General features: G+C 36.7%; 1 protein-coding gene across 3 annotated transcripts in view; it reads left to right on the top strand.

Annotated features, from left to right (window-relative positions):
* Nucleotides 1–17,103, top strand: part of LIFR (LIF receptor subunit alpha) — a 91,940-nt gene that overhangs the window by 46,024 nt on the left and 28,813 nt on the right. For all 3 annotated transcript variants that reach the window (XM_029216100.1, XM_029216101.1, XM_029216102.1), the window contains exons 6-12: nt 2,906–3,080; nt 5,295–5,549; nt 8,917–9,046; nt 9,483–9,652; nt 11,610–11,755; nt 12,931–13,093; nt 15,234–15,304. In XM_029216100.1, coding sequence (XP_029071933.1) covers nt 2,906–3,080; nt 5,295–5,549; nt 8,917–9,046; nt 9,483–9,652; nt 11,610–11,755; nt 12,931–13,093; nt 15,234–15,304 — 1,110 coding nt within the window. The remainder of the gene's footprint in view (nt 1–2,905; nt 3,081–5,294; nt 5,550–8,916; nt 9,047–9,482; nt 9,653–11,609; nt 11,756–12,930; nt 13,094–15,233; nt 15,305–17,103) is intronic.

The following is a 17,103-nucleotide window of genomic DNA, read 5'->3' as shown; positions in this document are numbered from 1 at the left end:
TAAAGATCATGAAACACTATAAATGTGAGTTTCATTTATAAGTTTAATTTATAGTGTTTCATTTATAACTTGACATTTTCTGCCCGCAGCCTCACAAACAGCTGTGGAAGCTTTGCACTGCGCAAGCCAGGATGTGAATGATGCCTGGGAGTTATGCAGCCCTCTCTCCTCCTCTCATTTTTCTCTCTTGTAAACAAGGAATTCTTTTAGCTGATTCTTTTATTATTTGTCTCCATTTTTCCAGATAGCCTGCTTAAGTTGCTGTTATTATTATTTCAGGTTTTTGAGCAATGTTTTATTAACTTCCCACAATGGAAAATGAGAATTTAGTCCTGTCTCACTTCCCAGCCCAGGGACACACACTCGCACGTATGTGCACTCACATGCGTGTGCACGCACACGCACGCGCTCTCTCTCTCTCTCTCTCTCTCTCTCTCTCTCCACTTCTTATTTTTTTCCAATATCATTATGTTATAATTTTTGGTAGACCAGTATTCATTATTTGGATTACAGTAATGTAAACACTATTTATAACTGAACCAAATAGTGTTTACTATTCTTTTCCTTTTTTTTGTACATCTTCTTGTATTGTCTTGTACTTATAGTTTTTATTTGTCTGCTTCATTAATTCAATCCTAAATTCTTTCTATGTTGTGTAAATCTGTCGAAATGTTCAAACAAACATCAGTTTTGTCTTTCTGAATACATCTCTCTGGGGGCCTTCTGACTTACTTCCTGACCCTTTTCATGTAAGAGCTCATGTGGATGCTGCCAAATATTTGTATAGCACAAAGTATGGCAAATAGCTGAGTATTCTGAGGTTTCTCAGGAGCTCCAGCAGCCTCCACTCCCAGTAGCCAACCCTTGGTTTGAAGAGATTAATACCTGGGTATACCTATAACCCATTCAAGACAAACCTCTATGTTTTTCAACACATTTGTTAGGAAGCTATGGTTTATCCTCATTCAGAGGATTCCTTTTATAGTTGTCTTATGATGGATCCTCTTTTTCCTGAATTCCTTGTTTCCTCATTTTGGTGGAAGCATAAATTCTAGTAGTTATTTGCTATTTTTTGTAGATACTCTCTGCTAACTGCGGTGGTGGCTTACAGATATATTTTATTTAAAAAAATTTAAATTAGTTGCCAGGAAAATTAAAAAGACTGTCAATTCCAAATATTGAGAAGATGCAGAAGGATTGGAACTTTCATACCCTTCCGGTGGGAATGTAAAATGCTACTTGATGACTACATTGAGATACTACATTTCTGAAGATGTCTATTCTGCATTCACTCATGATTGCTAGTTTAGCTGGGTAAAAGATCCTAGGTTGGAAAATTTTCTCAAGGTTTTGAAGGCATTGTTCCATTTGCTTCTCATTGTAGATCTATCTTCATCTCTTGTGCTGGACACTCTTTAGGCCCCTTTCAGTCTGAAAACACATGCCTGTCAGCTTGGGAAATTCTTATTTTATGTCTTTGATTTCCTCATCTCTTTTTTCTCCTTTTTTTCTTAGAACTTCTGTTCTTTAGAAATTGTACCTTTCTGACCTTTCCTCTAATTATCTTATCATTCTTACATTCCATCAGTATTTTGCTCTATTTTCTGAGCAATTTTTCCTAAAGTTTATCTTGCACTTTTGAATTTCTATTAATATACTTTTTAATATACAAGCGATCCCTTTTCTTAGTCCTTTTTTTAAAAAAATTTATCATGTTCTTGTTTCATGGATGCAATATCTCTTCTTATCTTTGAGGATATCAGTGATTTAAAATTTTTTTTCTTTCTGTGCATTCTGTTTTTTCACATTGCTTTTTTGTTGTTGTTGTTTTGATCTTTGGCTTTCACATTAGAACTTTTTCTCCACTTTCTGGTCATCCTGGTTGCTGCTCATATTTAAGTGAGTGGTTCTTGAAAAATAAAACAAGTCTAATTGGAACTTTTGTTTGCCTGGGTGGGACTTGTTGGCTGGGGCATCACTGTATGTGATTAGGATGGGCTGTCAAGCTGGAAAAATCTTAATATTATTTTAGGTTTTTATCTTGACCTGTTCATATGCTCCTTAGAAAAGTTTGCTTAGACTCTTACCTGGTGAGTATGTACCTGGCCATCAGTATCCTGGGGGCTGAGTAGGGAAGAAGGCAGGAGTGCCCCAGCCTTTAGAATGCGTAGTTAGTTACCATTGCCCATCTGCTTTCCAGTGTCCAGAATCTTACCAGTATTGTTTCTTCAATTTTTTGCCCTTGTGCATCTGTGCCTTTAAAAAAAAAAAAATCTTGTACTTTTGTTCTAGAGGAATTTCATGAAGTAAAGAGAAGGAAGTACATTTATTTAATCTGTTGTCTTTAACCAGAAGTCCCAAGGTCTCTTTTAGTATATCCTCATATATTTGGTTGAAATCTTGCCCATTTTCCACAATTGAAATTAAGCTTTCTATATTATTATAAGTTGCATATTTAAAAATAAAATTTGAAATATATGACACTTATATAAAAAAATAATCCAGTCTAAAATAATAGTTTATTTTGTCGAAATGCTCTCCTCTCTTTGACTTTAACCCTTGGAGATAAAAAAAGCATTAACTGTTTTTTCTCCATGGAAAATGGGACCATTTTAGGCAATGGTGTATTTTCTCATGAACTGTATTGAATGTTTTGGAATATTAACAACTTGTGTAATAATGAAGTAGGCCCTAAAGTTGAAGAAGTAAACATAAATGAATCATAATTATTGTTACTACAACTCTCCTTTTATGCCTTATAGAAAACAGATAGTTTTACAAAAGAACAAAGCTTTGATTTACTTAGCTGGTAATTGTATACAGTCTGTTGTGTTTTTTTTAACCCTAAGAGAAAGCAGGACATAGTACTTGGAAATAGAATTTTGTGTTTGTGTTCATTTTGTAGGTGACCCACAATACAACTCTGAATGGCAGAGATACAATTCATCACTGGAGCTGGACCTCAGACATGCCCTTGGAGTGCGCCACTCACTATGCGGGAATCAGATGCTACATTGATGATCCTCAGTTCTCTGGTCGCAAAGAGTGGAGCGACTGGAGCCCACTGAAGAACATCTCTTGTAAGTGCATATTTAAAGGATTTTCATTTCAGATGAATTAGATTAGTCTTGCTTAAGGGTAGGGTTTAGCTCACGGTTTTAGCTCTCTGAACCCCATTTGGATGCATGAGGGTCACCTGGGGATCTTCCAAGTCTTCTGCCCCAGAACATTTTGATTCAAAAACTCTGAGATAGGCTTCAGAAATCTGTATTTTTAAAGAACATACTGAGTGATTAGACAAACATCCAGGTTTAAAAAATCACTTTGAATAGACATTGGGAGAACATTTAAAAATTTTATGTAGGCGGTAATGAGATCAAGTCCATATTTTTAAAATAGAGCTCCCAATTTCTTGCCCATAGAGCAGACTGCTGTGAGCTGCAGTTACTGCAGAGAACATGGGAATCCGCAAGTATAGGACTTGCCTGGCAGTCCAGTGGTTAAGACTCCGAGCTTGCAATGAAGGGGGCGCAAGTTTGACCCCTGGTCGGGGAGCTAAGATCCCGCATGCCAAAAAAATAAAATAAAATTAACAGTGTGAATCTGCAGGTATATCAAAAATCATCTGTACATTGAATAAAACTCATGCAGGTATAATGTTGGCAGTGTGAGAGAGGGCCTAGAAAATTGTTGACAATAAAATAAAGTGCTTTAAAAGGCTGGTAATCATTGTAGATTATTTACTCTAGTGACAATATGGAGAAATGGATCAGAGGGAGGAAGGACTGGAAGCAGGCAGATTAATTAATAAGGAGAATCTTGTAGTTCAGCAAAAGACAGTGAAGGTATAAAATAGGACACCTGGGTTTAGAAATGAAAAGAGGGAAGAAGTATGAAAACACTGAAGAGACCGAATTAGAATTAGTGACTGGTAGGGGAGAAATAGAGCCGAAGATGACTCTTAGTTTGGGCAGCTGGGTAGCTGGTGATGCTGTCCAATGAGACAGAAACTATATGAACAAACTAGGTGGGAAAGATAAATTTCAATTTTAATGTGTTGAGCTTGAGGTAGCTGTGAAGTGCGTGGGAGCAATTTCTCATTGTCAGTTGGGAATACAAATTCGGCATCCAGGTGATTAGTTCGAACTGGAGATATACAGTTGACCCTTGAACAACTGGGTAACCCCCAGGGGCTCCGACCCTCCATGTAGTGGAAAATCCACACATAATTTATAGTTAGCCCTCCATACCCGTGGAACCTCCGTATGTGTGCTTCCACATCCGAGGATTCAACCAACCGCAAATCCTGTAGTACTGTAGTATTTACTATTGAAAAAAATCCACACGTAAGTGAACCCATGCAGTTCAAACCCGTGTTGTTCAAGGGTCAACTGTGTATTTGAGAATCGTTAACATACGTGATGTGAAAATTTTTAAATCTTGGAGGTTAACGTAACTCAAGGAAAGGGGCATGAAGACCAAGGACACATCTCTTAGAAGCTTGTATGAGGAGGGGAGGATGGAAGAAAATGAGGCCAGCAAAACAAACAGCAGCCAGAGGGTTAAGAGTAGCACAAGTAAGTAGTCTACACCCCAAGAGAGAAGGGAGTTTTGAGAAGGAAGACTTTAGGCAACATACCAGATGCTGTGGAAGCTGAAGGAAAGATTACTACGACGTGGCCACTGGATTGAGCAGTTAGGCCGTGGAGCCATTTAGTAAAGTGGCCAGAGTAGAAGCCAGGTTGCAGTAGATTAAAGAGTGAGTAGGTAGAAAGGAGACTAGAGATAATATTTTTAAATTGGCTATTTAGGAAAATAAAAACAAAAGGGTGACTTTAACCTACAGAGTTGGGATTTTTTTTAGAAAGTGCTTTTTAGGATGTGGAGTATTTAACCATGCATGTAAGCTGATGGAAATTAGGACATCTGATCTAAATACATAGAATAATTTCAAAGGAATGGAATTATTTAATGTGTACCTTTTTCTTGGTGTGGATTTTTCACATGTGGATAGACCCACTTAATTTGAACGTTTAGACTTCTTAGATATTAACCTGTGACCTTACACGGCGACCTGCAGTCCCCTCTACTCCCCCCCATCACCCCGTCATAAGTAAATAAAACCACACACATTTTTATTTCTTGTGTATGTCTTGCTCCTTTGAAACCTGGGGGGCATACCTTATCTTTGGGCCACCATAATTACAAAGTACCTAACAGTGTGTTTTATGTACACTGGGCTAATTTATGTAAAAGACTTCTAAAGTATTTATAATTCCTTTTGCTCTTTCTAGGGTCTCCTGATTCTCAGACTAAGGTTTTTCCTCAAGACAGAGTGCTACTTGTAGGCTCAGATATAACAGTATGTTGTGTGACTCAAGAAGAAGTGTTATCAGCACAGATTGGCAGTACATATTGTCCCCTTATCCATCTTGATGGGAAAAATGTTGCAATCAAGATCCGTAATATTTCTGCTTCCGAAAGTAGTGGAACAAATGTGGTTTTCTCCGTAGAAGATAACATGTTTGGAACAGTTATTTTTGCAGGATGTAAGTATATAATTTTCTTTTTTTTAAGAAAAGAGTTCCTATTAATCTGTTTTGGTCCTCTTTGAAAGCCTTAATGCTTTTTCCGGGGGATGATTTTATTTCTTTCTTATTTTTTTATTCTTTGATACAAATGACATATGAGGGTACCAGCATTTTTGCTTGTTTTAAGATGAGTTCTAAGCTTGTTTTCTACATACCTGTATCTATATAATTTGTAGCTTTTGTAATAAAGATTTGAAACATTCATCTGCTAATTTTTAGTTTAAATTCTTAGTTAACAGCTTTGTTGAGTCAAGGGCAGGTAGTATATAATATTTCTTACTCCTACATCATTTAGGAATTTTTTCATATAAATTAATTTCCCACCTAATTAAAGCATACCTTTTTTTAAAGTACCTGAATTAAAGAAATTGTAATGATTTTACACAAAATCTTTCAAAAGCATAACCTACACTTCTCTGATGAGAGGAGGGTGGCTGCAGGACATGGGGGGAGGAAGAGTCCCCCTCTCACTGTGTTCTGTGTCTGATGTACTCTCCGTAATGCAGGGGCATCTTTTAACCTGGTCACTTCTACATTCCATGACGTTTCCAAAAGTTGTTGTGGGTGGACTGCCCTACCTATATGGCTTGTGTTGTGCATCCACAGATACTTTTTTTTTTTTGCGGTACGCGGGCCTCTCACTGTTGTGGCCTCTCCCGTTGCGGAGCACAGGCTCCGGACGTGCAGGTTCAGTGGCCATGGCTCACGGGCCCAGCCTCTCCACGGCATGTGGGAATCTTCCCGGACCGGGGCACGAACCCATGTCCCCTGCATTGGCAGGCGGACTCTCAACCACTGCGCCACCAGGGAAGCCCCACAGATACTTTTGTATTTAGAGTTTTTCTGTCCCCTCCCCTGTGGTAACTGTAATGTTATAATGCACTGATGGCTTTGTCTCCAGCAGTGCTTCCCTTCCTGCTCACATTCGGAACTTAAAGTTTCTAGTGGTCCAAGGGTCTCATGAATAAAGTGTGTGAAATGTAGTGAATGGATTTTGTCATTTTCTTTTGCTCACTCAGTGATTTTTCTAATGCTTTTTTTTTCCTTATGATTGTCAGTTATGCTGTGGATCAGCCTCTTTCAGTCACTTTTTTACTTCCATAGAAATTTATGATAAATTACATTCAGTTGCTGATAGATTCCCAAGGGAAGGGGATTAGGTGCCCTTCTCAGCTTGATGGCTGTAACCTTACTCTCTTTTTGCCTTCCAGTAAGGCATTTTGGAATTCAAGTGAGAGTGAGGATATATTCAAATTTAAATTTTAGAAATTTAAAAAATTAAATTTTCTTTCCTAAATGGAATTTTAGGAAGTGATGTGCAACATTCCTCACAAATGATCATGGAGTCTAAGTAAAGAACCAGTGTAGTGAAACTGCTTGATAAGTGATACCAAAAAGTGAGATACTCACTTAAAAGAATGAAATAAAAAATTAAAACTTAAAAGATGAGAATATTCACTGTTTTTATTGTTTCTAACAATGTTCTAATCTTTTATCACAGTGCTATTTAGTTCATAATTTAGCTTTCATTTATAACATTTGGAGGTTGAAATATTGATCAGTATTTGTCATTTCAGGAACAACAGTAACATTTCACTTCAGAGGGAGCTCTTTAGAAACTTGCAGCAAGGGCAGACTGTGGTGTGAGTTAGGGATCAAGATTTACTTTCCTTTCCCTTATGGGTAGCCTGTTATCCCATCCTTTACTGAAAAGGCTGAAAAGAATGTTAGAATCAGCTTGTCAGTTTTCCCCTACATACACACATACACATTCAAACGTGCCAGGATTTTGATTGATATTACATTAAATCTATCAATTTAGGAGGATTTTTATTCTTACAATATTGAGTCTTCCAAACCATGAACATGGTATAGCCTTCCATTTATTTAGATTTTCTTTGATTTATTTTAGTGATATGAGGTCTTTTATATCTTTTGGTAAATTTATTCCTAGGTGTTTGATGTTTTCTGGTGCTATTAAAAATTGATGTTTTTAAATTGCGTTTTCTATAGACTGCTATATAGAAAGACAATTGATTTATACTGAGCTTTTACTTAGCTTCACTTGATTCTTTTGTAAGTGAATTTCTTTGAAAAGAAAATCAGTATATTTCAAGTACTGCCCTCTCATATTTATTTCTCCTTCAATTTTTCCTTCTACTTCTGTCTAGTTTGCTCCTGTTATTTGGATTTTAAGTCAACTTAATATATCTGCCAGATCCTAAAATAATCAGCATTTTAAATATCCTCAAAATTTGGGGTATGTGAATTTAATAAAACGACCAAAAGTTTGTCCTTAAGTTTAAAACAGTTTTCAAAATAAATATGTCAGTGTTAGTTTTATTATCCAGTTGGTAAACTTTCATATAAATACTCATTACTTCTCTTAATGTTACCTAAGATACCTGAAGAATGTAATGCTTATCTCTGGGGAAAGTATGTGAAATTTTCTAAGTCTTGTTTGATAAACTAAGGACTATTTTAAAAATTCAGGTTTTTAAAAATAAAGTTATCTTTTAGACTTTTTCAATGAGTAGATAGTCGTTTAACAAAACTTACCTCCATGGAAGATAGTTTGGATAAATATGACAGTAGGAAATATCAGTTTCTGTATATGCTTGGTTAAGTAAGATTACAGAAATATCACTTTCTATAATCAGTGTCAGACTGTAGAATTTTTATTTATCACTCTGTCTCACAAAACAAAAACAAAACAACTTTTTTTCTTTTTCTAGTCTTGCCCCTACAAAAACAGAACAGTCTCATTAAAGAAGAAAAACAACAAAAGATCAGTAGTCACTTGGAATATAGGGATATGTAGAATTTTACCAAGAGTGACTTTGTAAATAATAGTCCTTATAACTTATTTAAGAACTCTGAAACTTGTACCATGGCTTATACTGACTTATGATTTGGTACTTCTTTTCAAATCACAGTAAAAAGAGGATAGGTAATAATACTATTAACCTGTAGATTTTTCTGATTTAACTAGTTGGACAAAGGTTCCTTTGAGAGATTTGATGGACTCTGAAATGGGATTTAAGGGGAAAACATGATAGTTGATCTCTTCAGGTTGCTATTGGGGAGTTTCCAAATGAGCTAATGGTCACTCTTAAGCATATGTTAATCCATCACTCCTAATGTAATATGAACTCTGAAACAACATGCTACACAAAGAATGGTAATTCCTGCACCATTCAAAATGTAAGCAAATGATTTTTTAAGGAAATTGTCCAAAATGTAATTAACATTTATGAAACATAACGTTTTCAGAGAAAATATACATAATCAAAGTAACTACTTTTTTTTCTTTTTTTTTTATTAGATCCACCTGATATTCCTCAAAAACTGAACTGTGAGACATATGACTTAAAAGAGATTATATGCACTTGGAATCCAGGAAGACCGACGTTCTTGGTGGGCCCACGCAATACAAGTTACACTTTATTTGAAAGGTAAAGGTCTCTGGGAAAGGTTGTCAGAACAGTGAGGAGTACCTTGGAAGGATATTAAATGATATAAGAAGATGCTCTGTTTCATTTATGAGAACAAATATAAAACAAAATATGCTGTAGAAAATTGGGTATACTATAAATACTGCATTTTAAACACATGCAGACTCGATATCTTGTTGTCTTTTTTAAAAAGCCTCTAGAAGGAAGAATCCTCATATATGAATCCTCTGGGTAGTGGGCTTAATGGCTGATTTTTTTCTTCTGTTTTCTGCCTTGTATATATTTTCTTCCCTGAGTATGTAGTGTATCTATAATTAGAAATACAGACTTTTAAAAAAAAACATTTATTAGAAATTTACCCGTTCGTCTTTTCCTGCAATAAATCTCTTGCCATTTTGAAATTATTTTAATATTCTTTAATGTTCTCTTAATTCAGTTTTTCAGGAAAATATGTTAGATTTAAAAGAGTTGAGTTGCCCACAAATGAAAGCTATCAGTTATTCTTTCAAATGCTTCCAAATCAAGAAATATACAATTTTACGCTGAATGCTCGAAATCCTCTGGGTCAATCAGAATCAACACTTTTAGTTAACATAACTGAAAAAGGTAAGCTGCTGCCTAAACCAGTGTCTTAAACATAACTTTAGAAGTGGTAAAATGTCTCGAGATTAATGAAAAGCGCTTCTAGGGATTTCTTTTTACTGATTATTTCCTTTATATTTACTTAATACTAATTTTGTAAATTTCATTTAAAAATCTTTATAATTTCAAGTTTCACTGTTTTATTAAATTCAAATAAAAATTTGAATTAATTGTTTCATAGAAATTGTAAGTGGCTTTATCTGATAGTTTTTGATTTCTGAAATAGTTTTTTGCCCAATTTTTTTTTTCTTTTTTTTTTTTTTGCGGTACGCGGGCCTCTCACTGTTGTGGCCTCTCCCGCGGCGGAGCGCAGGCTCAGCGGCCATGGCTCACGGGCCCAGCTGCTCCGCGCCATGTGGGATCTTCCCGGACCGGGGCACGAACCTGTGTCCCCTGCGTTGGCAGGTGGACTCTCAACCACTACGCCACCAGGGAAGCCCTGCCCAATTTTTAAAACCTTTTTATTTTGAAATAGTTGTAGACTGACAGGTGGTTGTAAAAATAATTACAGTCCTTCATCTGACTTTCTCAGTGGTAGCATGTTATGTAACTGTAGTACCATGTCCAAATTAGGCAGTTGACCCTGGTTCAACACTGAACCAGACTACTGACCTTGCTCAGTTTTCACCAGTTTTTATATGCATTTAATTGTGTGTGTGTGTGTGTGTGTGTGTGTGTGTGTGTGTGTAGTTCTGTGCACCGGATCCACTTACAGATTCATGCAACCCACCAATACAGTTCAGATACAGAATTCTTCTGTCGCCCACAGGAACCGCCTCCCGCTGTCACTGTAGCAACACCACCCACACCCCCATCAACACACACAGGCGCGTGCTGGAATCTCTGTTCCTGGAAAACAGCTAGTCTCTTCCTCATCGCTATTGTTTTGTTATTTTGGGAATGGTGTGTAAATGGAGTTGTACACTATTTAACCTTTAGAGGTTGGCATTTTTTACTAAGGGTGATGTCCTTGAGATCCATCCAAGTGTGTATCAGTAAATAGTTTGTTCCTTTTTACTGCTGATGATTTCTGGATTTTTACCAACCCTATTAAGGTACAGCTCAAAATAGAAATAAAAGAGGCCTGTCTTTTTGGCACTCATTCCTGTGGTCATTCCATGTGTATCAACTGTGTGCCAGGCTCTGCAACACACAGAGCAGTGGCGTAGAGGCCTTCTCTTAGAGACAGTCAGGGGCGTAAGGTTGCCTTACTTGTGAATATGTCACTTTTATCAATTATTCCTTCTCATCTTTTTTGTTATGTCTTGATTTTTTCCATAAGGTCACAAAAGCTACATCTCATACTTGCATGGCAGTTTTATATTTTTTTTTCTGCCCTCTGCCATTTCAGCCATATCTTCCACATGATTCTTTCCCATCACTCAATTTGGTATATGCACTATCACCAGTGTAATGTGCGGTTTGCTTCACTGTACCTTTGTTCTTGCCAAGACCCCAGCCTGAAATGATTTTCTGCAACTGTTTTGCCAGTTTCATTCTGATTCATCCTTCAAAGCTCATCTTAAGTCCTATCTTCACTGTATATCTGCACTTACATCTAAATTCCTGTAGCAGTGAATATCTGTACCACGCATTTAGGACTTAATGTATATACTCTTGTTGATTTTCCTTCTTTCTGTTTGTCAGTCCCCAAGTAAATGAGGGGGTCCTTAAAGGTAGAGACTGACTTACTACCTTTTAGTATTTCTGATGCCAGCTGAGAAACCTTGAGCGTGAATGGTTCTTAAACAACGCTGGCCTGGTGTCAGCAGTAAAGGTGAGATTTGTATTCCACACAACAGTGGGTGGAACGTTGTTGATCAGCACTGATGACATCTCTTCTGTTTTTTGTTTTCTTTGACTCTCACTTGTCATATTAGAAAAGAGCTTTCAAAGTAATCTTTGAAAATTGTATTTACAGTTCATCCCCATATTCCTACTTCAATCAAAGTGAAGGATATCAGTTCAACAGCTGTTACACTTTCCTGGCATTTACCGGGCAGCTTTGCAAAGATTAAACTGTTATGTCAAATTGAAATTAATAAAACTAACTCAGTACATGAATTGGTGAGTAAGATTCTTCTATAAACTTCCTTTGAGATTATTTTGGATAAAATACTTAGTTTTCAAAAAGAATTAAGTAAATTGGTATGCACAAGCACTCAGATTACTTATTATAGAGATTTACTAAGTGTGAAGACATTATATATCAATATCATAACAGCATTATATTTAGCACTTAAAACCAGTTATTATACCGGATATTATAGAACGTAAGTTTGACTTCTACTACTCAGACTATTTCCAGGTCTGGTATAGTACCTGGCATGTAACTGGTGCTCAATTAACTTGTGAATGAATTAGTAGTTTTTGCTGTAACTGTTGGTGTTAGTTAATGGACTAATCGGCACCAAAGAGAAGATGTGATTTTTAAAGTTGCTAAGTGCAGCCGTAGGAGCAAGTTATAATGGGGCGTTACAAGTCAAAGCACGGCTTTTTAGTACACTTTACATACTTAGGTTGACTTTTATGCTGCACCATCTTGTAATTTGGGGTAGGTCCAAAATAAATGATGTACTTAAATAGTCACTTGGAAACTTATTGATAATTTCTAGAAAATCAGTCAAACTGCAAAACGTAACCCAGAAAGCCTCTTTGCAATAAGTAATTGGGAACTCAGAGACCTTCCTGAGACATGCAGATCCTCAAATTTGTTTAGAATTGCTTCATCTTAATTTATTTAGTTTAAATATTGAATAGTCTACATGTTTAGCACCACACTAGAGGTTCTAAGTGCCATATAAAGAAAGATGCATAAGATGATGCCTGCCCCCAGTCAGTTTCCAGATATCATCTGAATAATGTATTTAATCCTCAAGGTCATCTTAGATTACTAAGTTATATTAAGGTATATTGCATTACCATTAACCATTGACTGAATATCATCTTCTCTGCATAATTAATTGACCATTATTACTTAGATCCAACATTTGGACTAAAAAGATACTTCAATTTTATTTATTGCTGTTGCAGAACATAATTTCACTGATTTAGCATTTATATAAGAATTAAAATATAGTGGATGAACTGTCTTTGGTTTTATAGAGGTAAACTCTTATGACATTCAGTCAATTTATGTTACAAATTTGGGAGGCTTTCTTCTAAAAAAAGTATATGAGTGTATGTATGTATTTATATACATGTGATATTATATATGTAATATATATATTTGTTTCTAATAGCGGATTGTCACAATGAAAGGAATAGAAAATTCAAGTTATCTTGCTGCTGTGGATAAATTAAATCCATATACTATATATACTTTTCGGATTCGTTGTTGTACTGACCCCTTCTGGAAATGGAGCAAGTGGAGCAATGAAAAACAATATTTAACCACAGAAGCCAGTAAGTTAACTGAATGACTTACGGCTAATTATTACTATGGATCCTGAAATTTTGTTTTTAAAAGAAAATGTCACCAAAGTGACTAAAAGCAGGAGAATGTTTAGATAAATTGTGTAACTATATAATGCCTGCTAGTAAAATATCATACAGACATTTTAAATGATGGTTTTTCAAGTTTTGTGATAATATGGAAAAATGCTTGGCATGTGTTATGTGAAAGGACTAGGCTACCCTATCCACAATATGATTGCAACTGTATTAAAATGATACATAGGAAACCAAACTTGAAACCATAGTAAGATTATGGAGTGATTTTTCTCACACTCTTTCCTCCTATTCCTGGAGTTTTCATAACCTATTTAGAGTATCCCTTTATTGAAAACAATTTTTAATAAAGCTAATTTGGTGGAATTTTTATTTGTGACCTAGGCCTGAGAAATGGATGGGACTACAAGTTCTTGAACTTTAGTTTCTGTGGTACGCCCAGGTCAATATGTCTATAAAATCAGGTAACTGGTTATCTAAGTATGATAATTTCTAAAGACAGAATGAGATACTGTTCTTGATTAAGCAGATGTCAGCTTTAAAACAAAGCAAAAAATTTAGAAATAGGTGTAATTTTCAGAAATCATTCAACAAAAGATAGCAAAAGCTTTATTTGAACTATATAATATAGGGAATATAAAACTTCTTCCAAAAAATTTAACAAACAGTAAGACAGAAAAGGACAGGTATTAACCCAGATTTTGTCTCTCTACATGAAGACTAGAAAGATGAGAGAGGATCCTTACAGTACATGTAAGAATTGTTTGGATCATGCTTGAGTCCAGGGAGAGAGTGTGTTAGTTATCTATTGCTATGACAAATTACCTCAGAACTCAGTGGCTTAGAACAGCAAACGTTTGTTATCTCACAGTGTCTGTGGATCAGAAATTTAGACAGCTTAGCTGAGGCTACAGTCAGGATGTGGATAGGGGCTGCAGGCTTGATTGGGGCTAGAGGATTGCCTTTCAGGATGGTTCAGTCACATGCCTGTTGGCAGGAGGCCTCGGTTCCTCACCACGTGGGCCTCTGCATAGGGCTGCTGGAGTGTCCTCAACATGGCAACCAGCAAGTCCCAGACTTAGTGATCAAAGAGAGATCAAGGCAACCTCCACAATGTCTTTTATGTCCTAGCCTCAGAAGGGACATACATCACATCTGCCGTACCCTACTTGTCACACAGGCCAACGCTGATACAGTGTGAGAGGGACCACACAAGGGCATGAATGTCAGGAAGCGAGACCAATATCATTGGTCATTTTGGAGACTGGCTGCTTTTGCTTTCAGTTGATGAGCTGTTGTTGCCAAGAGGAAACATTTTATTTATGCCTCATTAAGATGAAGGCATTAATTCATTTAACAAATACTTGTTGAGTATCCACCATGTGTCAGGAATTGTTCTAGTTACTAGGAATATAGCAGGGAATAAAACAGCAATCTCTGTCCATGGAGTTTATAGGATAAAGGATTAGAAATGAGTTTTAAAAATATGTATACAATAGCATATTGGGTGGCAGTGAGTGCCACAGAAAAAAATAAAACCTAGAGAGAGGGCTAGGGAATGAAGGCCAGGAGGTTGAGGAGGGAGGTTGCAATTTTAAATAGAGTAGCTGGAAGAGACTTCACTAATAGGTAACACTTGATCTGAGATATAAAGGAGGTGGTGAAGGAAGCTACGTGGTTAATTCAGAGGAGAAAAGTTCTAGGCAGAGGAAGAGAGGGCATAGGAAGTGCAGAAAGCCTGGGGCAGGTGTCCTTGGCATGTTTGAGGAGCAGCCAGGAAACCAGTGTGTAGCCAGAGCCAGCTTGAGTAAGGGGGGAGAGACGGATGTGAGATGGAGAGGCAGCCTTGGACCCATTTCTGAGGGACTTGAGGGTGATTTTAACCCATTGTAAGGGGCCTTGTGTTTTGTAGACATTTGGAGCTCAGCTTTTCCATTGCTCCATTTTCTGAGTGGAAGCCACTGACTTCTTCACATTTTTATTGAGAATTTCAAAAACCTAGACAAAAATTTCAAATACCACCATCCCACTTATTGATCTTATCAACTTACATAGTATGCATCTTCAAATACCAACTTTAAAATCTCTTTTCTAGTTCCTTCAAAGGGACCAGATACTTGGAGAGAGTGGAGTTCTGACGGAAAAAATTTAATAATATATTGGAAGGTAAATATCTAATTCTTCCTTGAATATTTAAATAACTTTATTATGCTGAACTACTTAACTTACATATGGTACCTGGGTTATCAGGCAGCCAGGATTTCCCGGACTGGCTTAGCGTACAGTATTGCTGAGAATGTAACCTGGCTTCTAAAAGCCCCAGATTCCACATCACTGCAGATGCACCAGTCACTGTAGTGAGGATGTCTGTGTCAAGAGCTGAGCATTCTTTAGTTTGATTTTATGAGGCCTGTAAAGATTTCATGAATTCCATCTCTCTCACTTTAGTCAGAAATGCGGCCAGAAACCACAAGTTAGAATCTCAAGTGTTTATGTTACATTTTCAATTCAATGACTAGGAAACCAACTTTATATATATATCATGTGTAATTTGTTGTCCCCTAAGTAAATTGCATTATCATATGACAATTATAAAGTTTTACATAGTTTTCTAAAATTCTAGATAAAATATGAATTGCATTATGTTTTACTAGCTTTTCCTTACCAGAGCAGATGTTTTTGTTGCTATATTTTTTTATCTGATTTATGAACATCAAAACCATGAACAATTGTCTTCTACACCAGATTTCACAGGAACAGTTATAACCAGATTCTTTTAAACAGTGAATTTTGTTATTTAAATTTAAACTGTTATTTTTATAAAAATTTGACATCATTACAGCTTTAAGTAAAGTAAATCTTTGAAGTCTGTGAGCAAGTTGTGTACAAATTCCATTGCTTCGAGGTTGTCTGTATATGACTGTGCATCCCCTCTTACTCTTGATTAGCAAATCCCCTGGCTACTCTCAGTTGTCTGTCAGATTTCACAATAATATAGTAACAATTATATAAATTACTTCAATGTGAGAGAGTTTAGAATATTGTTCAAACGAGATAAAAGTTTAACCAAGGATTAAAAATACTGAAGCAATTTGGATTCTAACTTCAGTGACTAGTTGATGGTTCTGCCATATTTGGTTGGAAAATTAAGTTGTTTTGGACATGTTAAGTTTTTTAAACATGTGCCACAAGGAGATCTGAGTACAGTTCAGTAGGAGGTGGTTTGATGTAAGGCTCTGGAGCTCGGGAGAGGTCTGAGCTAAAGGCATAGCTGTGAGTAAGCAAATAACTGGGATCACTCAGGGAGAGCATGCAGGGTAGAAAGAGGCCAAGGGTGGAACTGTAGGTGATGGCAGGATATAAAGGACCAGCAAAGGAGGAGGATCCAGCAGGGGAGATTGGGAAGGCCAGAGAGGCAGGAAGACCAGAAGAAAATAGCTTTTGCAGAAACCAGGGGAGGGGGTGTGTGTGAAGGAATGAATAGTATCAAATGAAACCCACAAGTCTTAGGATGGTAACATGTCCACTTTACCAGGCCATTGGAGAGCCATCGGGGAACTCTGCTGGAGCAGTGTCTTCAGCAGAGTATTAATGTCAATGTCAGTCTGGATCAGAGGGTCCCATGCACTGTTATATGAATTGGAGCAATTATTTTAAAAAGCAGTTTAGCTATATAAATAAAGAAGTTTGAATGTGAGGGAGACCTTCAAGATGGCGGAGGAGTAAGACGTGGAGATCGCCTTCCTCCCCACAAATACATCAGAAATACATCTACACATGGAACAACTCCTACAGAACACCTACTGAATGCTGGCAGAAGACCTCAGACTTCCCAAAAGGCAAGAAACTCCCCACATACCTGGGAAGGGCAAAAGAAAGAAAGAAAAAACAGAGACAAAAGAATAGGGATGGGACCTGCACCTCTAGGAGGGAGCTGTGAAGGAGGAAAAGTTTCCACACACTAG

This window comes from Monodon monoceros, unplaced genomic scaffold (assembly GCF_005190385.1).
Source record: "Monodon monoceros isolate NGI ecotype Baffin Bay Population unplaced genomic scaffold, NGI_Narwhal_1 Super_Scaffold_12, whole genome shotgun sequence".
Lineage (NCBI taxonomy): Eukaryota > Metazoa > Chordata > Mammalia > Artiodactyla > Monodontidae > Monodon > Monodon monoceros.
This window is presented reverse-complemented; position numbering and strand designations above follow the sequence as displayed.